Source organism: Rhynchophorus ferrugineus, unplaced genomic scaffold, assembly GCF_030347505.1.
Source record: "Rhynchophorus ferrugineus isolate W39M unplaced genomic scaffold, kcgeb_rfMv2 rfM2, whole genome shotgun sequence".
In the NCBI taxonomy this organism is placed as follows: Eukaryota; Metazoa; Arthropoda; class Insecta; order Coleoptera; family Curculionidae; genus Rhynchophorus; species Rhynchophorus ferrugineus.
Genome location: NW_027472581.1, coordinates 22,984,699 through 23,002,755, shown reverse-complemented (window position 1 = coordinate 23,002,755; position 18,057 = coordinate 22,984,699). Strand labels below are relative to the sequence as shown.

Genomic DNA, 18,057 nt, shown 5'->3' with positions numbered 1-18,057 from the left:
GGATTAATCTCAAAATCAAATATATATGGTATATTCAACATTAAAATTCGGTATTTCACAATGTGCTTTAGTTATTTTTACTCATTACGTTATTAATTAATCATATATTGTCTGCCAATTCATGATAATTACATCCAAACTTTTTGATAACAATATATAGTCAATGAAATATAAAATAAACTGTTAAGCACAAGATATCAGTGACTCTTATCAATTTAAGATTATCGTACGTTTAGGATCATTAAAAAACCTAACGTTATTGGTTAAAATTTTTACCTTATTAATATTTTCGAAGTCAAAAAAAAATTACTGATTTGTGGTTTTACAATACAATTCTGATAATGTATTTTTGAACAAAGAATCAGAGTCAAACATTCTTTGTTATTAAATATACTTTAGCTTATAATAATATAGCATCATTAATACTGACCTTATTAGCACTAAGAGCTTGTGGTAGGTTTTTAAAGATTTACAAAAGAAAACAAAATTATAAAGAGACTTTAATCACTATGTTAGTTTCGATTTTATCACTTATCAGTTTGTAACCAGGAGCTAAAGTGTATAACAAGAATCTATCTGCTTTTGTAAATAGACTACTTCATTTATATGTTATGTGTGGTAGAAGTACTTAATTATAATTAACATTTATTTATCATTATAAAATCAGTAAAATATACATTATATAATCAGAAACAAATCAAATTTTAGTTAGTAAGCCATGGTATAATTTTTGAATGAAAATATTTATGGAATAATATATAAAGATTTATAATAGTTTTCTCGAATAAGTTATTGATGATCCATGGTTGATACTACAATTGGAATAGATTATGCATTCTCCACAGTAAATTTGTAACTGTTTTAACATTTCATACATTTCAAGGCGTTTATTAGGCGTTAACTCATGTTTTTTGCAATTGTTGTTTTACTGGATAAACATCGGCTTAAAATTCCTTAATATTTATATTAATTATAATTCCTACTTTAAATTTGTTTCAATGATTGCTTAATTTTTGTAATGTTTTGAACCAATTGATATTTTTTTATGAAAGTATGGGACAGAAAGATAATATGAAGAAGCATGTTTATATATAGTCGTTTGCATACTATTGTTTTACTCGATTCTTTATAATTGTAATAATAATGTTACTTTTATAATAATAATAATAATAATAATAATAATAATAATATAATATAATATTAACAAAATTGACTTACTAAAGTGTGATCGAATTTGGAGATAAGCAGTACAAAGAAACGTATTAAAAAAAATTCAACATAAATATTCAATATATACGACACAGACTAGCTGAGCCTTAGATCGCATTCTTGGATAACCCTTAAGATCCAAAAAACACCTCGTTCAAAAACATTAATATAATTTATAGTCTATCATCTAAATTAAAAGAAACTTATCCATTTTACTAATAATATATTCAAAATTCAATTAATTTTCCTAATGACTAACATTTTCTCCATTTATTTTCAAGCCTGCTTGTATGTGGAATAACTCCATACAAAATAGATTTCCCCGGAATGAAAACATGCGATATAGCTACTATGTTTTATGAGAAAGTAAATAAAAATCATGCGCTACAACGTTATCCCTTCAAGAGTGATGGAATTTCTTCCATTGTTATGATAATACATTATGCAACAAGCACGCAACTGTGTCTATTTCTTATATAGTGAACGCTGCATTTGAGTTTTACATGCGATAGGCGCACGACTTTTGTACTATTTTAAGGATCATGGCTATCTCTGAATATAATATAAATTTACTTAAATATACAATAGAGAGTCAATAATTTGCTTTTAACAACAAGTAGGTTCTCGAAAATAGTTTCTAATTAATATTACAATAATTATTCACCTTGTATATTCTATAGTACTTGTCTTATGTAAAGTAACGGCAGATAATACTATGATCAAAAAATAGTGACACATAGTAACCGTAATGCTGTTCATTATAACCTCTCTTATTAACCAACGGGCCAATTTGTTAACAACTTCACACTTCTCTTAAGTCGGATGATTTAAAGATATTCCTTTCTTATTCCTCCAATATCATCCAATGACATTTTGTCAATATTTCAGATTTTTGGTAAACTTTTGAAATCAAATATAATAGGCACATAGTCACAATTTCGATTTCTCATAGCCACTACAACCTGAAGAAGAAATTCCTTGTTCTAAAATTGACTCTTGCTCTATTGACTTCCTGATTCAATGTCATTTACTTTTATCAAACTCTCAAAAATCTTGCTTCAATTATATAATATCAACCTCTCATGGGGTATATTGTATTATTTATGTCTTCGGTATGTATGCCTAATAGTTGTTTCATGAAGTAAGGTAAGCCATATTGAATTTAAACCATTTTTTTCTGCATTCTTGTAGCAGCATTTTTTTACTAGATTGAACAAGCCAAATGACAAACAGTTCCGCCATTTATAACCGTCCCCAGGATATACCAGTTTAAGTTTACCCCCATATATTGCTATACAGCATCAGAGATTATCCATTGCTGTACCACCAGCGTTTGTTTGGATATATGTGCAACAGGATCCTCATTATCAATTTTCATAAATTTGGTCACTTATGATAAAACTTATTTTAAAAATTTTTGAAAGATTTTGTAAAAGATATATAGCAACAGATCGCTATAAATATTGAAAGGTCAATTGAAAAGTCCCCGGTCTGACACATAGATAACGCTATTAGAATTAAATCCATATGTTTTTAGTTAGCCCTAATGCTCAAACGATGCGTGTGTAAATTTGACAGCTGCCAGATGATTAGTTTGCGAATTATAGCATTTTGAGTGAAGCAACTTCTGTTATTGTGAACAAATTGATAAAAAGTAATTTCGCGTGTTGATAAAATATTGCTTTTTAAAAACAGTTGAAGCAAAAACTTGGCTTGACGCCGAGTTTTCGGACACTGCCCGAGGAAAATCAACTATCAAGGATTGGTATGCTAAGATAAGACGTGGTGAAATGAGCACCGAAAACGACGAATGCAGTGGACGCCTAAAAGAGGTTGTTACGGGCGAAAACATTAAAAAAATCAACAAAACGATTTTAAAGGACCATAAATTGAAACTGAATGAAATAGCAGACACTCTAAAGATATCAACTGAACGTGTAGATCATATCATTCAAGAATATTTGGGTATGGGAAAGCTCTGTGCAAAGGAGATGCCGCGCGAGCTCATTTTTGACCAAGAAGAACGACGAGTTTATGATTGGGAGCAGTGTTTGAAGATGATCAAGTGTAATAAACCGGAGTTTTTGCGTCGATATGTGACAATGGATGAAACATGGCTCCATAATTTCACTCCGAAGTCCAATTGAGACTCATTCGAGGGCAATGCACATGATGAACCCATTCCAAAGCGTGGGAATACGCAACAGTCGGCTGGAAAGGTTCCGGCGTCTGTATTTTGGGATTCGCATGGAATAATTTTCATTGACTACCTTGAAAATGGAAGGACCATCAACAGCCACTATTACATAGCGTCATTGGACCATTTGAAGGACAAAATTTTGAAAAAAAAAGTGCTGCTTCACCAAGACAATGCACTGTGGTACAAGTCAGTGAAAACGGTGACAAAAATCCATGAGTTGGGCTTCCAGTTGCTTCCTCATCCACCGTATTCTCCAGTTATGGCCCCCCGCGACTATTTTCTGTTCTCAGATTTCAAAAGTATGCTCGTTGGGAAGACATTTTTGTCGAATAAATAGGTAATAGCCGAAACTGAAGAAAAAAGAAGCAAAGGACAAATCGTACTAAAAAAATTGTATCGAGAAGTTGGAGGATCGTTTTAATCAGTACATCACACTTGAAGGGAATTATATTGAGAAAAGAAACTAATTTTGCCAAATAAATGTGTTTTACTATAGTAGGCGGGGGAGTTTTCAATTGACCTGTTATATAACAGAAAAATATTTAATAGTGACAAAACAAATTAAAATAATATAATAAACTTTAGTCGAGCTGACCCAACAACAAAATATTTGATAAAATATAACTACGTCGAACCAATATAAATAATCAAATTGCTGGAATATCCAGCAGGAAAACTATTATTTATATAGGCCGAAGGTAACATATCCCAAAGTCTATTAATACTGTTCAATGTACCACAAGATCTCAATATTCTGTCAACCACTATGTCGCCAAGCGTGAAATTTAGTTTATATTTACCGATCAATCAAATATACAATTAATTCAAGTGTTATTCTGTTTGTTTATGGTTTTCTTTTCCTTTTCGACGACTCTTGAAATAATATTATATATCGGTTACCGTACTCGATATTTCAGCTTATATAACGTAAAACTAGTTTCCTGGAAATGATTTAATATTTATATGGTAAGAATGATGTAATCAGTAATAAACGGAGAATGAGAATATTAGAACAACAACAACAAGAATTTCTACTAAGTAGTTCCGAGTGAGTTTTCTGGAAAAGAAAGCGAAAAAAATGATGATGCTAATTGAGTTAAAAGTTAAACACTTCAAGAGCTCTCTCCGCCTCTATAAATAGCTGAAAGTGTATGATTCAGTACAAGGAATTCTGGATTAAAAACGTACTCTTCAAATTGTTAAATCAATAATTTTACAAACTGGGCAAACATTACATATCAATATCAAAATAGATTCACATTTACTTTACAACTATATCTATTTCTGCTTTAACAACAAAATAAACAAATCAAATTCAGAGAAATATTAGCTAGACTAGATACTAGATACTAAAATATGAATTGGATTCTGATATCTGTGTGTAATAAATGATTCCTTTTTCCCTGATTTCCTTTTTCTATATGGACTTTTTTAAATATTTTAAAGTCTTCTTTTCACCCTCTATATGTATTTATAGTACAAAATTACTATCATTTGTACCCTCTCCCCATAGTTATTTTAAACTCAAACACAGAATAATTGTTTCGTAAGCACAAAAAAATAAAGAGAATAAGGCTATTTTATAAACTTTTAAGCCAATAGACAACTTTTTTCAAATTTACAATTTGAGAAAAGATTAACAATAGGATATAAGACTGGCTATAAATCTGTAATACCTACACGTTGTTATATTTCAATATTGCATTCAATTCAATGCTGAACATATTTCATTATTGAATTAACTTTTAATCCGATCATTTAAAATATATTGCAAAATCCTCTACCCTTTCCAATAGATGTTATATTCCATTTCGATTTTATCAGTTAGGCACGTCCAGTCAGTTAAAAAGTGAAAAAATCTTAAATAAAATAACATAAATATGTTAAGATACAACATACAATATCTTAATGCCATCTAAAAAGTAAGGTTTACGATCCTCAAAATAGGCATCTGTTCATTGAAAGAATTCCTTGTTCAATGTAAAAAGTTGTTCGACCAGTTACTTTTTAAAGTTAAGTCATAGAAAAGTCAGAAGTCAAAAAGTCAGGAATAAAATCAAAAAAATGTCATGCAATTTGACACAACTACAATACAAAATAAACATTTCTCAACTTAAAAGCGAATATCGGAATTTTAATTTCTAATAATAATCTGTGGTTTTATTACTGAGGGTAGGAATCTCAAAAATTTTTTATAAAGTACCGTACAATATTTTGCTAATTAAAAAATACCCATTACCAAAATATTCATTTAAAAATGCGATATCTGTTCAAAATTACTAATTGTTTCCTAAAAGCCGTTACTTTTTTACATCTGAAGCATTTTCTATTCATATTTTGCATATGTTTGACGATTTTTTTTCACCCTTTATTTTGGACGATAAAAAAGTTGTCTCCGTTTTTTACCGAAGCTCTGTCAAAGCAGTGTTTCATCAAAGCTGAATTAATAAAAAACAGAATACAATTAATGTTTCACAAGTAAAAAATTGTGATCTGTTGAGTAATTGTTTTACATTTTTTATTTGGGATTTTTTGAACTTTCTAATCTTTTTATTTATAACATCTTTATTAAATACGCTTAGTACAATCTTAATTTATAATTAAGTTATTACTACTTTTTCTATGTACTTGGCTTAATTAACAAGCAAGACGAGTGCGAGAAAATACATCAGTATGTATTCCTGAGTTATTAAATTATAATTATTTATTAATTATTAACTTATAGCTATAGTTTACACTAAATGTATACACTTTATATAAGTTCGTATGGTTTTGTTCGCTTCAATCTCCTGACATCCTGCGCGCTGTCCAGCAGTTGTATTGCTTCCACGTTAATATGATTTAGTAATCTTATTTCGTGTTTCAAGGCGAAATCTTGGATAACTTCGCAAATTCATTTGATTTCCAGGTTATCGTGCAGTTCTTCATTAGTTACATAGCGATAGGCATTGGTAATCAATCGAAAAACCTTGTTTTGACAGCGTTATATGACTAGTTGATTTGAATTTTTAGTGCAACTCCACCTTTCTAATTCTCTAAGATACTTTGATATATGTTGTGTTAGAATAGGTATTTATTGTTATTATCCAAGAAAAGATTCGCATAATGTCAATAATAAATTACCAAACGGTCATATCAGTGGAAGGGAATAAGCAACTTGTTATAGGTATACTTTTGATACGATGGTAGAATGTATAGAGAAGTCTCAGCCAAATTTCAAGCAAATCGGTTCAGTAGAATTAGAGACATTATAGCATTCATCTCGGAAAGAATGGCCTAGACGATCAAAACAAAAGCTCGAAAACAAAGCAAACCTACCTCAAACCCTCCAAAAATAGCAGATAACTTAGTAGTTTACATTACACACATGTTAGTATGTGATGCGAAATATCCAAAAGGACGGAAAACCACTACCACAGAAATTAACAGTAGTGTTTCGTTGCTTCTCAAGGACGAAATAATAGCTCTCAGGATCATATTGTGGTTAGTAATAAAATGTAGATACATTACAACAATCCCAAGATCAAAAAGAAATGGGTTGGTCCTGGAGAATCATCCATATTGACTCAGAAGCGGGATATTCCTGGCTATAATGTCTTGCTTTGCACATGATGTGATCAGGACGGTATAGTGTATTATGAGGATAAAACCGAATGAAACTGTTGCAAATGAATGACGTATTGTTGCTAAAGAACAATCAATAGCACAGAAGCGGCCTAAAATAATGCTCTTACATGACAATGCAAAAATGCGCATGTACTTTCCGAAATTTGTTAAGGGTAAACTGTCTCATCTCGAATAGTTAGATATATAGCAACTATCACCTTCTTACTACCACTTATTCAGGTGACAATGCAGCATGACTTGGCTGACACATAGTTTCAAAATATTGAAGAAGTGAAAAAATAGATGGGGGATTAAATTGTTGTTGGATCAATATCACCACAAAAATTGGAAAGTCATAGAAAATAATGCAAAATATTTATGTTAATATAAATTTTACCAAATTTTTTCCATACATTCTTTTTTAATTCAAAAAAAAATATGTTTATAGTTATAACTCTTTGAAAATATTACATGTGACGACCAAGAATGATCATATGTTAAAATACTGCTTACGTTTCTTATAAAATAACATGAAATTGGTTAAGCAAATGACGACAAATTCAATTTTTGGTTAAAAGTTTGGGAGAAGGAAATGAAACCAGAAAAAATTAATCAGAACATTTTAAAAATATACAAAATATTATAGCAACAGTAAATAATATAATAATAAATAATGTATATAAAAATATGTAGATTTGATATTATAATATATTTCACTAAAATATATTGCTGTAAAATACCCAAATATTTCTTTGTTCCAATATAAATTGTTGCCTCTATATTCTGATATATTAATATCACTACTAGACACATCAACTATTCCCAATGTAATATGAAAAAGTAAATCTATATAGGTTCCCTTAGATAATATAAAAAAGTCCTTGTAGGCGTGCGGGATAAATATCCTGGAATTCATATAAAGCATTTCCAGATTTGATATCGGTTATGCTATGGGTCGGCTATCCAACTGTGAAATATTCTACACTTAACATAAAAATATCAAACTACGTAGCAGACTATCTATTCATAAAAATATTATTAAACACTCCATTGAAGCAAATATATTAGCCCGTTTATCATTGAATACATTTTGCGATGACATAGCTCGTGTATCGAATAAATCACAAACAAAAGAACATCATTAAAATGGACAAATATATCAGCAAAAGCGACGGCGCTTTGTTAAAATTTGTCAAGTGTCGATACAGATTTCATTTCAAATTATCTACATAATCGCTTTTTATTGTATTTCCATCAGTCAGTATTCCTAAATTACGTTGTGTCTTTATTTGTTATCTGAGGGTGTACTAATACATAAGATTTCAAAATAATTAAAATGCCTTATTTAATGTTAAAATTAGACCTTTATCAACAAGCCCCTTATTGGTACAAAGTTCGTACATTTCAGGCAAGTGGGTTATTTATATTACCAAATTCATTTCGCGCCCTTCAAAGTAATCCGTTCCTTGATTCATTTTTAAATATCTCAATCTCAATCTCAGTCAAACCAGGTTTGAAGCGATTTTTTGAGTTCAGGTAATAGCTAAAAATCTGGCCGAACTAAATCAGGTAAATCAAGCAGTTATAAAATGATATGAGTTAAGTTTTTTTACAAAAAACTCACGGAAAAGTCATGGTTTAAGTGATTCGTAGAGGATTCAGGATTATTATCGTGTTGATAGAACTAATAGTTGTCAGCTCATAATATATGGACTGCAAAGTCCCGGGCCTAACACATAGGTGACGCCAGTTTTACTGCATTAACTATTTTTAGAGTTAGTACTATATATACTAGTATGTTCAAAAGAAAGCTGTTAAAATTTCATGATACTCTATTCATAACTTTGTGAGTTATTTTGTTTTGACTTCCAAATGGGGTGGTAACACCAAAAATCATTTAAAAAAATCCCAAAAGTCATTTTGAATGATCGAAAAGTTTATTGTAATATCTTGATAGGAATAGTGTACAGCAGAAAAAATTCATAATAAATAACACCAGGCTTAACGTCTTACTATTATTGATCGCATTATATTGATTAGTGATATAAGAATTATATTTTATAATACTCATCAGCTCTGATTCTCATCTTCAAATTACCTTCGTCAATTCTCTTTTACTCCATTTACTGCTAGTTTCTGTTATTCTGAACCTTTTACGTCCTTATAGTTATCACAATCAGTTCATAGCCTGTTGTTTGTGGCGCAGGACTCGGAATACTCGTCATTAAATCTCGTCAGTTTTAGCGATCGACCGGAACTCTTCTGGCTTCCAACTATATTGGTCTCCTAATTTTCAGATCACCTTTTTTACGATCTTGGTCCAAAGTATTTTCCAAGCTGTTCACTACTCTCCCATTCGAACATTGATTTGACTGCAAAAGTTTGCGTGAATTCCGTTCACCTTTCATTGGACAGGCATATCCAAACCATGGGAATTTTATCTGAATTCTTTCATTTTCGTATTCAAAACGAGTTGCCTTTTAATCCGATCCCAGAAAGAAACATGTAGAATTTGGCTTAAGCAGCTCCTTTAAAAGGCCTCAAACTTACTGATATCAAACTATAGCAGTGTTCAAGCCTCGGAGCCATACAGAAGGATTGGCAGGTTTACTAATCCCAACTAACAGAACTCCTACAGTTGCCCTAACTAGATTCCGTTACGATTTATGGATCCATCAATTACCATTGCTTCTCTACTTTAATTCTCAAGCCATGTGACTCCGCAATACCAACTATTTTATGGAGAATGCTAGAAGTCTCAACATCTGCGAATAAGCACTGTCATTGCCGAACGTCATATTGAACGCCATCAGTTTCTCTGTTTTCTAGTAAGTTTCGCATAATTGCATCCACTGTTACGATGAAAAGAAGTGGAGAATAGACAACTCCTCGGCGAACATCGACTTGTATCTTAAAGGTAGTTGACAAATAATTTCATATTACATGTAACTTGTACTTTACATGTAACCAATGGGAACCATCGTAAGATACCCCAAGAATGTTAATAATTTTTAGGGCAACATGTTTAACGAAAGAAAAGAATCATGAAAACCAACTCTTCCATATCTAATAAGTACATCTTTAAAATGTAACCACTGACACTTTATAACAACTCCTGACCATAACTGGCCATTTTTCATCCAAATTCTCGTATCCAAAACAGTTGGAATCAATATCTAAAAGTCAATGTCTAATATGAATTATATCTTATTATAGTTTAAGCACCGTATTACTTTTAGTAACGGATAACTCCGAATGTGCTCGCCAGTTAGCTAAATGTATCTAATTAAGATTATATTTAAAAGATAAATAAAACTAATTCATTCAATATCATTCCGCAACTTCTCTATCTGCCACGAATCAAAGAAATGCGTACTTTTGAGGCGGTTAAGGACTTACTAAAACTGAACAGAAAAATACTTTAAAAATTATTTGAGAAAATGGTTTCAACAACTATTTTGATGGCTTCAAAAATTTAAGCATAAATAAAAATGAATTATATCTAATGGGGATGAAGAAAATTGAAAAAGTTATTAATTTTTAATTTACATATTTTACTATTTCTTAATCACAATAAAATGTGAATGATATGTCACAATAATACAATAATTTGTTAAACACTGTTGAAAAAATGTTCAAAGAACGGATCAAAGCAATAATAACAATATAAACTATAAAATATTTTACTTTGTATGTCATGTCAAGGATTACCACATTTTTTTCAAGACACAAATTATATAATACCCAAATTGTTTTCTTTAATTTACCATGTTTCATTATAAATCTAAAAAATCACCAGTATTATTGAGTCAATCAAACCTTTTATTCCTCGATTGGTTCTTAATAAAAACAATGTTTCTAAAATACAACAATAACGAAACACCAAAGGAAATTGTAGGGCTTTGCTAAATAAAAATTAAGGCAAAAAGGGTTAGGAAAAAAGAGAATAATTGGCCTGTTACTTTAAAGCCTTTTCGTTTTTAAACACAGTAGTCTGAATGAAAAACACTTGTTTTTGTAACAATTTTAAATTATCAGGAATATATAATATGTATACAGATAATATTTTCCTTTTTTAATTAAAAATTCCTTATATTGTAACTGGTTCGCTTTTTCGCCAAAGAAATAAGAGTCTTAACTTAATTAAAAATTCCAATAATAACCTTAAACATTCTCTTTCATCTTTGCTTCTTAAGAATTATAATAGACTGATAATAATGAATAACCTTTTTAGATATCTGAATCAGCTTTTTCACCATTTAACATTACAATGACAACGAGGAAATTATTTGAAAGCTTTTCGTTACATGTTTACAGTGTTTAAGTGTTTTTATTCTACAATATAATATTTGTTCAGAGTAATCCAAATTATTACCAATCTGGATCACCATTATTTTCATTGGTTTAGATTATTGAGTCCCTCTTTTATAGCGTAGACTTAAAATTTCGAACATTTTCTGAAAATATTATTAAACCATAATAACATAAAACTACATAATAATATAATTTTCAATCACTGTTACAGTTATAATTATAATTATTATTATGTACATATTTTATTTTAACGTTTTTTTTATAAAAGAATTTGATTGCTTTTTACTTTTTAGTGAGTTCTTTATTTATTTTTTGAAAGCGGTTTCATTTTCTTGTTACAAATATTTTATTTTTCATATTTTAGTGTTAGATATTTGCTCAATAAATTGCGCAGTTATTTTATATACTACAATGGATATAGCAAATAAAGATGCAGCCCGTATGAGGGAAAATAGGAATAAAGAAACAATAATTGAAAATAAGAAGCGCTTCAGGCACCGAGGACCACTACCTAGCCCAAGTGATTTAGCAAAGGTTCTAAATAAAGTAGAACAACAAAAATTATTGTCTTCGCTAGCAATCGAACCCGCGATCTCCGTTTGGAAACTAAACGCTTTAACCATTACACCATAGAAGCAGCTGTCTACGATGTTTCTACGATGTTTTATATGCTATAAGTATTGCTTGAAATGTTTCAAACATTACACTATGGAAACAGTTCTCTACATTACTTCTACAAGGTCTTATATGCTATTGTTAGCGCTTAACAAGCAAACTGAATGGCTTTTCTGAACGACTTCCGATTCTCCGTCACTTCAGCTCAGAAGTGACATTATACAAAAATATCTGATTGTTTTAAATAAAAAAATATGTGAAAACCTTGTACATGCCTTTGAAACTTGAGGTTTTCCCTCGATTTCCTCCCCTTCGCCCTAACAGAACCTAATTTGGTTCCAACTGGACTACCTCAGAAATGCATTCTTTCGAATAAAAAAAGAATTTTGAAAGCCAGTCCATAATTGACGAAGAAATCGACGAACACACATTAAAATATATATATATACAACCGAACATAGAACCTCCTCCTTTTTCGAAGTCGGTTAAAAGTAATTTGCTTCGCTACTTTTAACATTAGATCTAGAAATAAATTATTATCACAGCCGCCTATTACTAGTAACTTTAATGTTCACAATTAACCTTGGATAATTTTAATATTTTCATGTCATGTCTTATATTATTAATATTCGATGTAAAATTACCATCCATTTCATATTTCGTTTTAAAAAAATCACTGCCCACAACCAAATGGCAGAGAAATGCCACTTCAACATAGTCCGACTGTTGCATACATTTTAACTGTTTAAAAGCAGTAAACAGAAGTGCAGAGTCAGTAGTATAAAACTGCAGGAGTTTGAAGATCTGCAACTGTTGATATAAGAGTTGGTTAATCAACTGGAATGGTTAATCAATTAGAAAATATTTCGGCTGTTTAGAAATCATTTGATAGGAATACAAATACTATCAAATTAAACTAACATTATAACTACTACTAAATTTTTAAGTGAAGAAAGTCGTCTGTTAATAAGAAAAAAATCAAATAAACCAAATCGAAACATTTTGAAAATCGTCACCTCCCCAGTTGATGAAGTTAGGAAGGTATGACGTACTGAAGCGAAATACAACTGAATTTCATTGTTATCTTGGAGATCCCAAAGTCAATTGAGTTATTTAATGGAAAAGCTGCTGAGGGAAAGCCAATAATAGCGAGTAACATTTCAAGAAGTGTGCAATTGTACTAAATCTCTCACGACTATTCATTATACTTGACCCCTTCTGATTATCACTTGTTCAAATAGGTGTGGAAAAGATATCCGATATATAACTATCACATCCTGAATACTACTGTTATTCCTTCGATACGGCATTGGTTTGTTGATTGGGCCTAACACACGCCAGTTTTTCTGAGTAAATATTTATGAAGCGAAAAATAGGATTAATTTATCGTGCTAATAAATAGATTACAAGTTAGTTATACATTACTTAAATAGTTATATACTATAGTCTACAAAATATAGGTGCGTATTTTACTTTCGCTGTTCTATAATATTTGCCATATTAATCGTAGTGGTGTAATGGTATAACTGCTAGCTATTAGCAAGGGAAGCAACTTGTTTCGGACTCGATTGCGGCATTTGCTAATGGCCTTAATATTACTAATCCGACAAAATGTTATCTACAACCGCTAATCTGACAAATTACCTCTAATTTCTGATAATATTTTTATGAAAGAACATACATCCCATATCTGTAATTGTTATTAATTTTGTTCAATCGTTAAAATTAATTATTTATCAGTTTTGATGCCTGTGATATTTATTAATTTTGATACTAAAAATGTTTTGCAAGTCAATACATAACATATAATAGGTCAATTGAGAATTCCCTGGCCTGACACATAGATGGCGTTACTAGAATTCAATCCATATATTTTTAGTTAGCCCTAACCCTCAGAAGATGCGTATATAAATTTGATAGTTGTCGGATCATTAGTTTGTGAATTATAGCATTTCGAGTGAAGCTACTTTTGTTATTGTCAAAAAAATGGATAAAAAGGAATTTCGCGTGTTGGTAAAATCTTGCTTTTTGAAGGGAAAAATTAAGTTGAAGCAAAAACTTGGCTTGGAGCCGAGTTTCCGGACACTACCCCAAAAAAATCAACCATCAAAAATTTGTATGCTAAGTTTAGACATGGTGAAGTGAGCACCGAAAACGGTAAACGTCCAAAAGAGGTTGTTACCGACATTTAAGAAATCCACAAAATCATTTTGAATGACCGTAAATTGAAACTGAATGAAATAACAGACACTCTAAAGATATCAACGTGTACATCATATCATTCACGAATATTTGGGTATGCGAAAGCTCTGTGGAAAAGGGGTGCTCTCACTTTTGACCAAAAACAACGACGTGTTGACGATTCGGAGCAGTGGTTGAAGATGATCAAGCGTAATAAACCCGAATTTTTGCGTCGATATGTGACAATGGATGAAACATGGCTCCATCATTTCCCTCCGAAGTCCAATCCAATTCCAATTGATAAAGGAAGGACCATCGACAGCAACTATTTCATAGCGTTATAAGGCCGCTTGAATTTGCCATTTGAAGAAAAAAAGTGCTGCTTCACCAAATATAGAAAAATGTGTTTTACTATGGTTGGCCTTTTTAATTTACCTGTTATCAATATTGAACAATTATGTTAAATGTCTATTGAAGTTCTACATATTTCCGACAATCATAATACAGTTACGGAATAAATTCAGAGACGCAGATTGCTATTATTTGGACATTTCTGTCGAATGAAAGGTGAATTCTTCACAAACTTCTTGAGCGAAATCGACCCTATGAGTGGCAGACAAAGTGAGCAGCTCCAAAAATGGCGTGAATCAAGATTATCGAAAATGATCTGGAAAATAGACAACTGCCATTGCCTAATGCCAGAGCAGCTGCTGGAGCAGAACTGTGACGGAATTTTGGGAAGAATGTTCGGTCCTGCGGTACCAACAGCAGTGTACTGGTAGAAGTAGAGGCTTTCCTCAAGTACCGGCTATGGATTGATGATGATGGTAGTGCCGATATATTGTCATGATTTATAACATTGCTTTTATATTACTTTCTTAGGTAACCATTGTCAACCTTTTATGTTATATCTGTGATTATCTTTACAGTGATCTCAGAAAAATATCAGAAATATATGATATCAGAATATCAGAAAATATTTCTATAAATTATAAAATTATATAGAATAGTAAAGAAAACTTATATAACGCACAGTGATGATAAAACAGTCCTATTAACTAATTTAACTATCAGTTCCACACATCCACACAGCAACGCATGCAATTGGTACAGTAACAATAATAAGCAGAATACATATTATTAAAAAGCCGCTCCCTTACAAACTGTTTAATACAATTCTCATTTACAATGACGTAAATGAAATAAATGTTCTTCCTCCACTAAACTACAATTGCTACTATGTTAGCCAAATGAGTATATAAGAGTCTATGAATGATTTGCTGAGATCAACCTTTTCTAAGGATGAAATTCTCTGGGAGATTAGTGAAGCTATTTAGGGACACCGATTTCAGAACTAAACAGTGTTTCCAAATACATGAGTTGAGATTGCATGGTTTAACCATCTTCGGCCAAATATTGAATATTGCCTAACCGGATATTCAATCTCGACATCCCGCTTCATACATTCAGGAAATCAATTAGTACATCTCCAGGTTAGTTAAAAAATAATATTAATTAAATATTTCTATAAAAAATACAGTCGGGTTTTTCGATCAATTATTAATATGTTCTAGCATTATCTCAATAAAAGTTTTATGAAAAAGTCAGATAAAACAATTGGCAACGGATATAGTTTTAGTATTTATAGTCATAAAAAGTGACATACCGATACTTTTCCAAAGGAAGTACTATTTTAATGAAATATAGATAATCAGAAAATAAATTAAACTTTTATTTCTAAAGTTCACATCCGATCACTTTTAAATGAAATACAAGTAACAACAAAATTATGTTAGTAATACAATCTAACTTATAAAACATAATTATCTATCGAATTACTTCGCATAATAAAATAAACTTTTCAACAATTTCATTACATATTCTTTAAAGCATTAAAAGATTTGACAAATATTTCAAATTAATTTTATATGTTAAAAATGTATTTACTTAAAACATTAACTTTTTTGAAATATATTATAATTATATTACATAAATTTTAATGAATATTAAAGAAATGTAAATGCTATTACTCAATAGCCAAATTTAAATTAAAAAAACAAACAATATAGCAAAAATCTTTATAAATTTGATTATTTAAACTTCAAATATAAAGTTAATGTAGGAAACTTAATTCATCTAAATAATCTGATTTTAATATAATTTATGTTATGTAATTTATGTTAAAATATACCAATACATTTCTTGTGGATTATCTCTTAATAAAATACCAATATAAAAAGTTAATTATCAAAAACTAATTATATGCCATATTTAGATTTATAACTATTAAAAAATATTAATGCATGATTATTTTGTTGTACTTAACATCAGATACTAAATAATTTTATGTGTAATTAAAGAAATGGCAATACATCAACGGTGATGGAAGTATGAAAAAATGTAAAATATAATTTAAAAATTTAGAAATTTCAGTGCCATGGTTCAATAGTCAAAATTAAATCAGAAAAATAAGAAAAATAGAAAAATATAACTTAGCAAAGTTGATTATTTCAATTTAATAAATAATTAAACAATGAAACTAAAATCGTCTATTCCCTTAAATAATCTAAATTCAATATTATTTCTAAATTAAAAAAAACTAACGTTCACATTTGACGATTTTCTCACATTTTATTCGTTATTGTTCTTTTAATAAGGTACCAATATTAAAAATTAAATATAATAAATTAAATACGTGGTAAAAACTTTAAAAATTTAAAAATTTCGCAGCCCTTATTCAATCTCCAAAACTATATCGGAGATATAACCAAAATAGCAAAAAATAACTTAGCAAATTTGATTATTTAAATTTAATATATAATTAAAAAAAAGAAATTAAAATCGTCTATTCCTTTAAATAATCTAAATTCAATATTATTTCTAAACTAAAAAAACTAACGTTCACATTTGGCGATTTTCTCACATTTTATTCGTTATTGTTCTTTTAATAAGGTACCAATATTAAAAATTAAATATAATAAATGAAATACATGGTAAAAACTTTAAACATTTGAAAATTTCGCAGCCCTTATTCAATCTAAATAAAATAGCAAAAAATAAACTGAACAAATTTGATTATTTAAACTTTATATATAATTTTAAAGAAAGAAAGTATAAACCTTTGTTTTTCTAAATAATCTAAATTTAATATAATCCATAAATAGAACAAAAAAATATGGCAATTTTTTCACTTTTTATTCGGGACTATCTTTCAATAAGCTATCACCATTAATTAATAATTAAATATGTGGTAAAAACTTTAAAAAATATTAATGAGTGATCAATTTGTTTTACTTGGGAACGGACACAAGACAATTATATGTGTAATTAGAAAAATTAAAAACTTACCCCTTTAGCAGGAGCAAACGGTAACAGCTTCAGCCAGCCATCGGGCCTTCCACTGACCACCGACACAACAAGGACGACGGCAAAACTCCACCGCAACAATAAAGAACTGGCCAATGTCATCGTTCTTGGGGATGTGACGATGCGTTTCCGGCTGGGTTACAAGCCGACGTTCCGATAGGGGATGAGGGTTGGTAAGGCGGCGCGTCGGCAATGTGAAAGTTCTTGCGGGACGAGGCGCGTTTTATAGGCGTCCAAAAAGCGTCGGTGGCGTCTAACGGTTCTTGCGCCACAAGGGATGCAGAAACATGTTGATTGTTCTTGCGTTCCGGACACTCAAGCTAGTTTCAAGGTTAAAATTGAACTGTTATTATTCATATTATTATCAGAGCAATACTTTTGTTAATTATTGGTAATACAGAGCGGTATAGATTACTTATCACCTGTTAACATCACGATAAGTGGGTTCTTTATCGAATATATTAGATTCAATGTTATATTTTAATAATTAATAACTTTTTACAAAGAAAAATATGGAATTAGAATTAGAAAAATATTCGCCACATATTAATATAAATCAAACAATT

At 30.1% G+C, this 18,057-nt stretch overlaps 1 protein-coding gene across 2 annotated transcripts in view; it reads right to left on the bottom strand.

The window, feature by feature from the left end:
• LOC143191569 (corticotropin-releasing factor-binding protein) overlaps nucleotides 1-17,737 on the bottom strand; it is an 80,453-nt gene extending 62,716 nt beyond the window's left edge. For both annotated transcript variants that reach the window (XM_076396778.1, XM_076396779.1), the window contains exon 1: nucleotides 17,474-17,737. In XM_076396778.1, coding sequence (XP_076252893.1) covers nucleotides 17,474-17,593 — 120 coding nt within the window. In that variant the 5' untranslated portion in view covers nucleotides 17,594-17,737. The remainder of the gene's footprint in view (nucleotides 1-17,473) is intronic.
• Between the last annotated feature and the right edge of the window lie 320 nt (nucleotides 17,738-18,057).